This window comes from Solanum pennellii, chromosome 2 (genome assembly GCF_001406875.1).
Source record: "Solanum pennellii chromosome 2, SPENNV200".
NCBI classification, from domain to species: domain Eukaryota; kingdom Viridiplantae; phylum Streptophyta; class Magnoliopsida; order Solanales; family Solanaceae; genus Solanum; species Solanum pennellii.
The window spans coordinates 39,481,021-39,494,411 of NC_028638.1; the positions used below are offsets into that span (position 1 = coordinate 39,481,021).

Genomic DNA, 13,391 nt, shown 5'->3' on the forward strand with positions numbered 1-13,391 from the left:
ACCCACCACACCCCAAAAAAAAAATGTTTCTAAAAAATATTTTCAATTTCATAAATTATTTTCTACTCTAGTAAAAATAAAAAATTTTTCTCAAAAAACATTTTCATTCATAAATCAAACACTAAAAAATCATTTCTAGAAAATATTTTCTACTCACCAACCAAACATGAGAAAATGAACTCAAAATCTACTTGTTTTCCAGGAAAAACATTTTCTAGAAAAACATTTTCCATGGAAAACATTTTCCATCATACCAAACACACCCAAAGTGTCCAATTGAAACACTTCATTAAGAGTTAAGGTGTTCAATTGAAATATGACTTAATTTGAATATTTAAATGATATATCCGGTCAAGTTTAGAAGTTGATTATGTATTAAGTTTTTATAATACACATAAATTTTGAATAGATTCACCAACTCAAAAATAGTAGTAACTATTTATTCTTTCACATGTACGAACTAGAACCATCTATTCAAATCGAGCTTGTTTTTTTTTGATAAAATCTAAAATGACAGGTCTTTGTTTGTAAAGTATAAATTTATATGTCAAGTTTTTGATTTTAAAATTTTTGAAATTGAAGTTGAAATATTACACTGATTTCAAATGTAAAGTAATATTTTGAATGATAATGTGGTAGGATGTTGCATTGGTATCATCATTGGGGAGAGCAAGCTCTTTATTCCTAGAAGATTTGTCAAAGACAAAGTATTTGACAGATGAAGGATATGGATCAGTGAAGAAAGTTTATATAGTATGCACAGAGGATAAACTCCTACCAAAAGAGTTTCAAAAATGGCAAATTGACAACATTAATAGCATCATAGAAACAAAGGAAATTAAAGGTGCTGATCATATGGCAATGCTAAGTGTGCCCAAAAAACTCTGTGACACTCTCTTGGAGATTGCAGATAAATACAATTGACCCACGTTCTACTCATTTGAATAATTAATAGTTGTTGCTTTCAACTTGAAAAATAATTACTAGATGGGTTCTTGATTGTGTTGCTTTTCTATATATTAAGTGTGTTTAAACATAATTGAAGTTCTTCAAAAACCTTCTGAATGAAGCAGATATTGAAAATTACCTATTCATCCGCTTTGGTAGGTAGGACTTATCTATGTGATTCTTTAGCCTGTAATTTATACTAACTGCATATTTGGTGAATGTTTGCGATAGCTTATCACACCATTTATAGTGATAGAATAAATTATCACACACACACATATATATATATATATATATAAAACTTGTTCTCAACCAATCGATTATAGATATATATATAGCTAATTCCAGGATAATTAATTTTAAATAACTTGTTCCCAACCAATCGATTATAGATCGCCAACATTAAGAGAAATAATGAAAAATATGTACAACTAGCAACAATATGTTACATACACAATTATTGTGCTTATCGACGACATGATCTTAAATAGGAGGTTATGAATTAAGATAAAATATTAATCGTTGATAATAGAACATTATCGTACTTATACTTCCATCTAATAGTCAAAGTATTTCTCCTATAATTTCTCTTGTTCCTTGACTTACACTTCAATTATCACACTATTTTATTATAGTTACTGTTTCTTTTTTCACTATACTTTATCATACTTTCCATAATATTTTATATCACACTATTTTATTATAGTTACTGTTTCTTTTTTCACTATGCTTTATCATACTTTCCATAATATTTTATCATAATTTCTCCTTGATAAGCACATAATTACTGTCACATGCAAATCCTTAGATGACAAGATATACCAACATTGAAAACCTAATTTGCCTAATTAATTAGTGTTACAGAAACAATTGGCAGTACCCTGTTACATAAAACTAACCCATACTCAAATCATTTTCATTAATTAAAATAATCTCCACTTCCAACAAATCCTCCCTCTCCGCCGGAGAACTGCCACATTCCGGCTCCGCCACCATTGTTATAATTCCGACCGTACGAATCCGGAGCTCCGGTAAACGGCCAAACATTACCTCTTCCAATACCAAACCCCATATCCTCAATTCCACCAAGCGCTAAAACCCCAGGCCCATGAGAACTCAACAACGACGTGAAATTATTGATAGGCTTCACATCGGTACCAAAAAGTAATTGATTGGCTGCCGGAAGCGGAAGCATAAACGGAGAATTACCGGGTACTACGTGAGAAGAAACGGAAGCAATGGTGGAGGAAAATGGGGTATTGGTGTAAATACGAGAGCGTTTTGCATTTTTGCGGCTACCTCCACCAATAGGGATGTCACGTAAAGTGCCCCCTTGGGTCCAGTAACGGCGGCAAGACTTGCAGAAATGGCGTGGCTGAGACAAATTGTAGTTGTTGTAGTAGCAGAACTTTGTGTTGATAGAGTCACAGCGTGGGCAAGGAAGGTGATGATCAGGTTCTTGTGTTGGTGGTGCTTGCACACCACCTGTTTGTTGTTTTGTCACTAATTTTTCACTTGATTCCAAAGTCATTTTTGCAGAGTAATTAAGTTAGAGCTAGTAGAATTGTGGACCTGATAGGAAACAATGAAATTAATGGCATTTTATTTATAGAGAGGAGGAGAATGATAATGTGAAACAGAGTCTCAGTGTGTTCTGTTCTGAAGCTTATGTGCAGCTTTTTGCAGGCATATTTGCCACGAGATATGAATTTTTATCGAATGATCTAATTTTATTTGGTATGAAATTTAAGAAAATAAAAATAGTTTCTCAAACATGACATGAAGAAAAATAAAATTCAAATATTGTCAAAAATAATAATTCTTTTTTTAACAGAATAAAAGGAAAAAAAATGTCTTTTTTTTTTTTAAAAACGGATTGAGGATATTTAGACAAACTGGAAAAATGCAGTGACTTTATTTGGGTCGGCTTCAAAATGGGGGCTATTGTTAGTCTATTTCACTGCTTGCTTTGTGTTTTTCTTGCTATCACTCCTTTCGTTTTGTCATTTTCTTGTCATTACATTGTGTCCCTCGCCTTTCTTTTGGTCTAAAGTGATGATCACTTTTTTTTTTCAATTATATTATAGGTTAATAGGTTCTGAATTGGATATTTTTAGCTTCCTGAAATATACTTTATCTGTGATAAACTATTTTAACTTGTACTACCATATTTAATGAAAAAAAGATGCTAGTAGCAGAATCTTAGTGGTGTTTGAGATACTATGGTTAACTATCTGAATTTTCACTTTATATAGTTTAGAATCACAACATTAAAAAAAAAATTATTCATTTTCTTAAATAACGTTCCAAATCAAACTAGGTTATTTTTAGTTTAACGGAGAGGGAGTATGTTATTTTGATAAAGTGTTTAGATTTTCAATGGTAAGGAAGAAGGATGAACGACACGTCTCCGTTGTTACCGAAGGTTTGTATGTTGTAACCTCCACGTCTATGATCAACAAAAGTTGTAATGGAGTGTTAAATATTCTTTTATTTTTAATTAGAGATTTCGAATTTGAACGCTTGAATTTAGTCGGCCCAATATGGATATCGAATACTAGGTGAGAAATCCAAAAAAAAAAGAACTTCAACATCTATGTCAATTTGTCATATCTTAAATGATCGAAGGCAAAGAGTATCATTTATGCCTAATCACAAACTATAGAACAAGAAAAAAGAGCAGCATTTCCTAGCTTGTATTGCAGGAGAAGTAAACAAAAAAAGCTTAAAAATTTCTCTTTGTTACAAACTAAAATTTGTCAAACGTTAATTGCTCCATGTAATTAACTTCTAGAATTAATACCGAAGAGAGTGTATTAGTAATGTTGGAATTTTCTTATCCACTGTTTGGCTCGATATATTAAAGGTTGTTCTATCCTTAGTCATGCTTATTTATGAATAGGGTATATAACTAACATAAAAAAGAAAGTCCTTTCAAACGCCAGAATTAAATAATACCATAACTAATACATATATTATATTTTTAATACATTCTATCAAACGATCCCTCGATTGGGTAGTTTTGATGGAGTATTTAGAATAATTCACAGCATAGATGGTCAAAAAGAGAGACAACTTGAGTCAGAAAAAGGAACCAACTCCATTGTGTTTATCTCAAGAAAGTTAGCAATAATATTATCAATTGGACAAAGGGGCAAAACCAAAAAATTGATCAAGACATGAGCTAATTGAAACCAAATTAAGGCTGCTTCAATTAATAAAGAGGGTAGGCGTGTAAGAAGATGAAAGTGATTGAGGATATATATATATATATATATATATACTTGGACTGATATATATATAAATCAATCTTAGTACAGACACTATGTATTATAATGTCGGATTAGCGTGCGAGTCCTCTTTGTCACATGCATCCATGCATGTCATTTTCTTCCTATTACCTCCCTCCTTCAAATATTATCGCAATATTTAATCTGTTGTAACACGTAACTTACACGATAATAGATATTATATCTCACATTGTTATATTGCACTGTAAGTGATGTTGTAGATAATAAAATTCGCGTCGAGAAAACAATAATCAAGAACAGAAAATTACAGCAACAATCAATTTTATTATTTCAAATGCAAGTGTTACAATCTCTATAATTCCTATGCGAGTGTTACAATCTCTATAATTCCTCTGAATTCGTCTTTTCAAATATAAATTCAACGGCTTTAAAGCTTGTTCTTGAATCTATGATGAACTTGAACTTTATCTTGATCTTGACTTTTATTTGAATTCAAGGGCTTCGAGCTTGTTCTTAAATTCGGTGGTCTTGATCTTGATCGTTCTTGAACTTGTAGCTTTGTAGAGAATAAAATGGCGTTTGTACCACGGAGTTTCTCTAGCTTCTTGTTTAGAATTTGTCTCTTTTCTGAATTATGAGGACCCCTATTTATAGTTTTAGAGTAGAGGAGTTGCGATTGGAATAGGATTCCGTTCAGCCAATCAGATTTAAGTGACATGACATTTGGGTTTTATGGAGCGGACTTGACTTGGCATGCCACATCATCTGCACACGTGGCGCCAAAATGGGCTCTAGAATGAGATGGGATTGAGTTTAATAAATTTGGTTCATCCAATGCAGCCCAAATCAATTAATTTAGACTTTAATTAAATCCATATTTATTAGACTTAAATATTTAACTCAATTATATCAATCCACAATATTTATTTGGATTAATATATTTATGATTCAATATAATCCGAATCAGTTTATAAATTTATGTTTAATAAATTTTAAATAATTACATACGTATATAGTAATTTTTGTAACCGGTGTTAATATTTAAAAACAAATAAATAATTGATACTCCGTTTACAAAAAAAAAACATTTTCTTTTGTACCGAACTCACCATACATCTCAAGTCATTTTCGAAAATAATTTCCGACAGACTCTCATCTTCATTGTGCTTCGATTTGTCACACCTCTCATTTAAAGTCATGTTTGCAGCGGCGATTGTTAAGTCTCTCTAATACACATGAATCATGATATGTGCTAAGGATATTCAATTCAATTGTGTTTCATGGAAATATCCTTCATCTTAAAATTATTAGACTATAAATTTAGGTTCAAATTATATTAAAGAGGGTAACAAAGTTTCAACAAGTCATATTTTCTATATGGTCTTAAAAAAGTAAATTATAAGATTTTTAATATTTATGGTCTTAAATTAGAGATATGGAGTAATGTCTTTTAATTTTGTGACATTAAACATGTCACGTGAAAAGATAGAAATGGAATGTTTGCAACAAATTTTAAAGTGATAGAAAATAAATTACCATTACAAAAAATAAAATAAGATGAACAAACATAATTTTATTCATCAAGATTGCGGCTACAATTATGTTCTTCCCTTGATTCTACTCTCATGAGATTTATCCATGACTCGAGGGCCATTTATGGCGTATTTCTCAAACTAGGACGATTTAGATTTGACCTCTATATGAATGTTTCATGACTTTTGTGGAATATATCAAGGTGTTGATCTCTTTATGAAATTTTTTGAGATCTTGATCTTTATAAATACCCAAGAGTTTATGGGATATTTTGAGATGTGTTTTCAAGGGAATATAGTTACCTTTATATAGACATAAACTTGAGTTTAGGATTGAAAAGCCTCTAAAAATTCGAATTAAACTGAACACACCTTCTAGAGTTCCAACTCAAATTGAATACGTCTTATACAGTTCCATATAATTTCAATGTCGACCTGTCAAAAAAAAGAAAAAAAAGACATTCTTTTTTTAAACGGATTAAAAAAAGAAAATAATAGATTCTTCATTAAAAATACAAGGAGTGTGTAGAGGAAATCGATTCTCGGGAACCCGCTCCCACTATCCTAGATCCACCTTTAGTTAGTGTACTAGACACAAGTGCCCGTGCTTGCATGGGTCAATATCTATTATTTTTTGTCTTACTTTATGTGACATAGATAGAATTTAGATAGTCAATAAAATTTTAATATGATTTTTAAATATTTTAAGTTGTTAATTATTGTAATTTATAGTACTTTTACATAATTTTAAAATAATATATATTACTTATCTTGTCTCAATATACGTAGTACAGATAGAATTTCAAGAGTCAACCAAATGTTATTAATTATTTATATTTACAAATACTTTTACTTTTTCTTTTATCCCATTTTATATATGTGGCAGAGAGAGATTAATTTTATGAATCAAACAATTTTTTTATATGTTTTTTTACGTATGTGGCAGAGAGAAATTAATTTTATGAATCAAACAATTTTTTTATATGTTTTTTTACATATGTTTCAAGTTGACAATTAATATAGTATCACACAATTTTTAAATATTTAAAAAATTAAAAAATAAGACAAATAAATTAAACAGAAGAACACCTAAAAAAAGAAAAGAACGCAGCTGCCAGGTAGACATGTCGACCATGACCTGTCTGACTATTGTCACTTTATATGTAGTAAATTGCAGATGCATATTTTTTAAAAAATATATAAAAGAATTAAAAAATAAGACAAACAAATTAAAATAATAAAAAAAAATTGCATATGTATATGTAAGTGTGAAATCACAAAGGTAAAGCATACATGTTAACCTTCACCTGTATGATTATTCACACTTATATATAAATAGTAGAAGGCAAATGTGTATTTTTTATATATAAATAAAAATAAAAAATAAGACAAATAAATTAAAATAATTTTTCCTTTTTACAAATATATATGTAAGTGTGAAACTACATAAGTGAAACGGACATGTTAATCTTCACATGTGTGATTATTCACATTTATACATAAGTAGTAGATAATGATAAATCAGTTTTTTCATATGTTAACTCCTTTATATTTTAAATTTTCTTAATAGGTTTTTTTACCCCACTCTTGAAATACTTTAGCATTCTATATACAACCAATCCAATTAGCACATGAACGTCAAACAAGCCTTGAACCTAAAACTTAATTATTTTTTGTTAAATAAATTGGCAACCCCTACACCCCCACCCCCACCCCTCACCCAAAAAAAATTAGAAACATTCTTTTTATAGAAAAATTAAAAATAAATAATAATAAATTGCCACCCCCACCCCCCAGGACACCTTTAACCCAGATCCAAAAAAGTATAAAAAATTTTATAATAAAAGATGATATATGGGTATATATGGATTCTTATTATAAATTATTTTGTTTATATTTGTATGAGTTTAAATCGGTTGAAGATCATATTAATCCATTTAAGAAAAGAAAAGAAAATATCAATAATTCATCTAATTTAGTATAAGCAAAATGATTTTATTTTACTTATATGAGCTGAAATTGTCACTCCTACGCACCAGCACACAAAGGACATAATAGCCACCATCCCATCCGATAAACTTTGGTGAAAATGGAGGCTATATTCTGCCATTTTTCATCCTTTCTAATTGAAGATATGCTATGTTTAAAACTTGTATCGAAGTCAAAAGGCAACAACATACGTAGATTAATCTCACAAGTGGGATCTGAAGATGGTGGTGTACTGTACAAGCCTTACTCCTACCTTATGAAGGTAAACAGATTGTTTCAGAATAGACTCTCGATCGACTTAAATAAACATAATAAGTCAAGATGGGATGTAAAGAAAATACAAAAGCAAGAAGCTATGCTGAAAATAACTTATTAGAAGAGAATAGATAGCAACAACAAATAGAAGATTCGTAGAGAAAAAAAAAAAGAAAGAAAAGAAAAAAGAAGTAGCAACAACAACAAAATAATATGTGAATTGAAGCAACGAAAATAACATATATTGATAAGTACGAATTAATTAGACAACATTCGACTAGCTACTAATTATCTTCTATCCTAATTTGCGACCTCCAAGTGATTGTAGTAAAGAAGCAACTCACCAAAATCATCATCGATAATTCGATACCCCAAAATTTGTAATCCAAGTTTATGATAATCAAGAAACTAATCTGATGACAGTTAAGAAACAAGTGAATGAGATCTAGTAGAGAAAATAATGAAGCTAGACTCTCTCTAATTATTTTGTTCTTTCAATTGACTAGTTCATTTCATTTCATTTTTGTTGTTTTAATTGGGGTTTAAAATATATAAATAACCCCACATTTTAAGTGTATTTTTGGAGAGTAAAGTAAATTATCAAAATGGTGTAGTCATTGAAAATCCTTTTATCAAATTTTCAGTACAAAATAAAAAAAAGTCAAAAATGGAATTTATATTTTAGTTAACAGTACTAGTACTATTTTTTTCCGATATAGTTTCAACTCGTTCAAATTCAATCGAACCTATCCATCTTGAAACTAGATATATGTAGGAGTTATGAAATTTTGTACAAACAACTATAAACCATCAGGCTATATCTCCAACCTTGGTCATGGCCTCATGATCGATCGCTTTATATCTCAATTTCACAATTTGTTACTCTTACATGAATTATTTAGTTGTATAGACATTGATGCCTGAATGAATCTTACTAACTTTGAATCCTTATTGTCTAAGTAAAGGTAAAAGGAAAAAACAACCAAAGTTTGATGTTCCTCTTATTTTCTTCATGATATGTTTAATGATTCATGTAAATGGAAATTCGGAGTCTTTTGATATTACTTATCGTGTCTTTTTCAATTATTCTCTGTGTGAAAAAAGAAGATGATTTATTGGAAGTATAACAATCCTAGATATTTAGTGAAATTTTTTGGAGTGTTATAAAGCAATACATTTAGGATGGTATACGTATAGAGAAGTTAAGAGAAAGGGGGAGATCGAAAACTCTAGTACATGAAACTCGACAAAGTAAAGCAAATATTGTGAAGCCGGTTCATTATAGAAATGAAAAGCTTGCTAGTATATATTTATATTTGTCTATATGACTAACTGATGACGAAAAATCTTCATTATTTGAAAAAGCAAGAGGATTTGGAAGAAATTGTTGAGATTTTCACCAAGGCGTGATTCAAAGCTTTATTTGAGCTCTTCCACGATAAGTATGGGTAGTTTCTAAAGACATTTGTAAGTGCTTGTGTGATAAATAAAGATTATTTTAGGAGGTACAAACAATCCTAGATATTTTGTAAAATTTTCAAGAGTTCTTTAGAATGATACCTTTAGTATATGTCCAAGAAATATGTAGATGTTCTAGAGGATTACATATTTGTACTAAATTGTAGAATATTCTAGATAGTTAGATAGTTAGAAAATAAGGTTATCTAAATCATTTGTATAGATGTATCTAGAACCCTCCTTACTTAAGTACCCCTACGTCCGGTATTGTTTGTTATGATTACTATTTTTAGAGTCAAACTATAAAAACTTTGACCAACATTTTAAGATGTACTTTTTCATCATATTAATATGCAAAAAATTGTAATTTATATTACTTTTCATATAGTTTTAGAATATCTAATTTTTTGTTTAAAATATCGAATTAATGTGATCTAATTTATCTTTAAAAATTAGTGAAATTGACTTTCAATAAGCGTAACATGACAAACAATTTAGAACGGAGGGAGTATAAATAAGGATACTCTTAGTCATTTGTAACCTAACCCAAAAAAATCTAATTCAAGAAGTCTTCTTTCATGATCTAGTTTTTCCAATCCAAAATCTTTCTTCTCTTTTTCATCCTTCTTTTAGTTGAATCTTTCAATCTTAGTTAACAAAATAATCTTGAGCTAATAGAACATATATCCAATTAAATTTTTCTTCTTCTATTTTTTACCTTATGAATCATCATTGTCAAAACATATAAAACAATCAAGTGAAATTATTTGTCTCTGTATTGTAAAGATTTTGGTGATTTCTAATATGATAAATATGTAATATCAAAAAATGACAAAATAAGATAGGCTGACGATATGTTTGTGTCAAGGAAGAACTAGTCTTACTAAGAAATAATAAAAGAATGGTCATTTGGAATGTATTAACATCATACAACAACCTTTCGCTCAATTCTCATTTTTAATTTATGTGGTATATCATCACATTCATTGATTTGAACAAAGTTCTAAAATATCCTCCGGAATATCATCCTCATGAGTTTTAGATGAACTTTCCCATTTATTCTTGATCAATCATGTAGCCTACTTATTAGGCATCCAAATGTATTCATTAGGCTGCTTGGTACAAACAGTAGGAATAAAATCAAGAACACTCATTAGAATGAAATTTAAAGCAAACTTAGAAGCAAGTTGTTTGGTGAAAATCCGTAGAAAGAGTTGGAAACTTTGTAAGAAGTGAATTGAAAGTATGTATGGGGTCAATTTGGGCTGACTATTCAAAATTAATAGAAAATGCATGAAAAGTACACACGGTTGGTGAAATTACATCTGGATGGTTATTGTTATCCACCATACATAGCTCGTAAATCAAATAAAAAATACAAATAAAGATTAGACTTAATGCATAAAAACATAGGACTGTCTATTTGTTCCGACAAGGCAATATGACTTTGCTTGCACCAATTTACTGATTATTTCAAACAAGTCCATAATAAATTTGATTGAGTCTCCTTAATTTTAATTGATGTACCATTTGGTCAATCAAAACTTTCAATTACTTCATAGATAATCTAGAAAATGAAAAATATAGTTAGAGTGATATTATGATATTAAAATATAATGTTCATAAATTAAACAATACTTAACCTGCCTCATTGATCGTGATAAAAAGTTTATCTTTCTATCCAAACGATTTTCGTTGATAAGACAAATGAATAATTAAGCGAAAACTTGTGCCTCAACTATGACCAATATAGGATTTCTCATAGTCCTCCCATAGTGCTAATCAACACTGAACAAGTATTAATATTGTCAAATTCAAATAACTTTGAACTTATCAAAGTCCGTGCTATAATTACATAACGGAACATTGGTAACCTTATGAAGCTATCAAGAGGACTTCCTTGCGTTAAGGTGTTAACACACTCACTATTAATTTTAGCAATTGATGATCATTAAGTTTCAGTTGTGGTAAACCAAGGGATGGACAAAGGGGTCTTCAAAACAAAATAGTGCTTATCAAAAAGGTCTTATGCATTCATTTTGAATTATCGTCCACCTGGGCAGCTCGTTGAAATACTGTCATTTGCTGATCATCTGCCACATGAGATGTTTGTTGAAGCCTTGAGATTGCTCATTAAAGCGAAGTAGCATCTATTAAAGCGAAGAAGCATCTATTAGGGTTGGTTATTGATACTCTTTAGAAGGTCATCAAAAAACCCCGAAGGAAGAGGATCGAAAGTCACTACTAAAACTCAGACAAAAAATAACGACCAAAAGTAATAAATTGTGTCGCTTATTTGGTCAGTTTATCGAAAAATTCGCCGAATGAAGAGGATCGAAAGTCGCAACGACGCTTTTTGGCTCGATACTTTTAAAAACCAACTAATAGTGTCGGAAAAGAGCGACAGACTGCGTTGTTTTTTAAAAAATATATATTTTCTTGAATAATGTAATGTCATTTGTCGCTTTTCTATGATTTTTAATTTTTTAAATTTCCAAAAAGCTACCTAGTTCGTCGTTTATTTTTAGTTCATAATTTTTTAAAATCTTAAAAAGTGACGGACAAAGTTAATTTTATTTAATTTTATTTTTGAAAATAAATTCGAAAAGCGACACAATCGATCACATTTTTCGAAATTAAATTTTGAAAAATCCAGAAAAATGACAAACAAAAAAAAAGTGACGGACAAAATCACCATGTCTTGTCATTTTTTCAGTTTATTTATTACACTAGAAATTGACAGTTTCTCCTGGCCACGTGCAAATTCAGTTTAATTCAAATCAGTTCAGACTAAGGGGTCGTTTGCTAGAGTGTATTGTAGAAAATAATGCTTATATTAATTTAGTGTATTATTAGTACCCTGTCTAGTACACTATTCTAACATATGCATAAGTAATGCTTGTATTGTGTATTAAAGAGTGTATTACTAATACCATTTATTTCTATACATTATTAATGCAATGAGTTCTAATGCTTGTGTTAACATTATTAAAGACACAATTGCCCTCAAAAACTATTTTTACATCCTTTTCACTATATTTGTGGAGGGTATTTTTGTAAATAAATATTTTTTCTAAAAAATTATGTAATGCATAATATATTTAGTACACCAAACCAAACATTGAATAAAAAAATCATCATAACCAATACAAATATAACTAATGCAAGCATTATTAATACACTATTTTGTATTATTCTTATACACTCTATAAACGACCTTAAAGACCATAATGATTAATGTACCATACAAAATTTCCTTACTCAAGAGAGTAAATTTATGATTTATTAATGTATAGAATTTTCAACAATCATTACTAAACTTCAAAGAGATCGAAGTGTTAGATTACAACTTAATAATCAAAATAATTATTAATTATTGTATACCTCAAGACACATCAATTTACTCTAATTGATGAACCCAACAAAAACTAATAAAGCTAGTATAATCAACTCTTAACAAAAAAAAAATTTAATAAAAAAACATATATACAAACTCCATCACAACCTAACAACTAGTAGACCATGATCCAATTGTCGTTGTGATGATTGATGAAATTTTCTAGCTCTTTGATGTCTATTGCTTTTAATTGATGAATTTTTTTAATATACAATAAGTAGGGGTGTACATAGGTTGGTTTGGTTTGACATTTCAATAAAAAAAATCTAAATTAATTATGTAGATTTATTAAATCAAACCACATAAAGTCGATTTTTTCCAATTTCGACTTTAGTCGGTTCTTTCAGTTTTTTCAGTTTTTTATAATTATACGGTATTTGAAAAAGAGATCGAATATTTTTTCATTTACCTATGTGATAAGCTAAACTTAAAAAATGTTAAATATATAGAAATTTCTGAAAAGAAGGTAAAATTCACATGAGTATAAAATATTTTTTTTGAACTATCAACGTTTATTATGTTAAATTAATAAGATTAAAGACTAGAGGCAAACTGAATACA

The 13,391-nt window shown here is 29.3% G+C and overlaps 2 protein-coding genes across 2 annotated transcripts in view; one reads left to right on the plus strand and one right to left on the minus strand.

Annotated features, from left to right (window-relative positions):
- The window catches only part of LOC107011931 (salicylic acid-binding protein 2-like), a 9,725-nt gene extending 8,639 nt beyond the window's left edge, over window positions 1-1,086 (plus strand). The window contains exon 3 of the mRNA XM_015211621.2: window positions 640-1,086. Within this exon, the coding sequence (XP_015067107.1) occupies window positions 640-924 (285 nt within the window). The 3' untranslated portion in view covers window positions 925-1,086. The remainder of the gene's footprint in view (window positions 1-639) is intronic.
- A 592-nt stretch (window positions 1,087-1,678) lies between these two features.
- On the minus strand, window positions 1,679-2,710 carry LOC107010393 (dof zinc finger protein DOF3.4-like). The gene has a single exon (XM_015209675.2). The coding sequence runs from the start codon at window positions 2,477-2,479 to the stop codon at window positions 1,868-1,870; it is 612 nt and encodes a 203-aa protein (XP_015065161.1). The 5' UTR covers window positions 2,480-2,710; the 3' UTR covers window positions 1,679-1,867.
- Window positions 2,711-13,391: the final 10,681 nt, after the last annotated feature.

Bases quoted from the DNA above. Each gene is read 5' to 3' on its own strand.
- LOC107010393 (XM_015209675.2), bottom strand. From the start codon at position 2,479: ATGACTTTGGAATCAAGTGAAAAATTAGTGACAAAACAACAAACAGGT.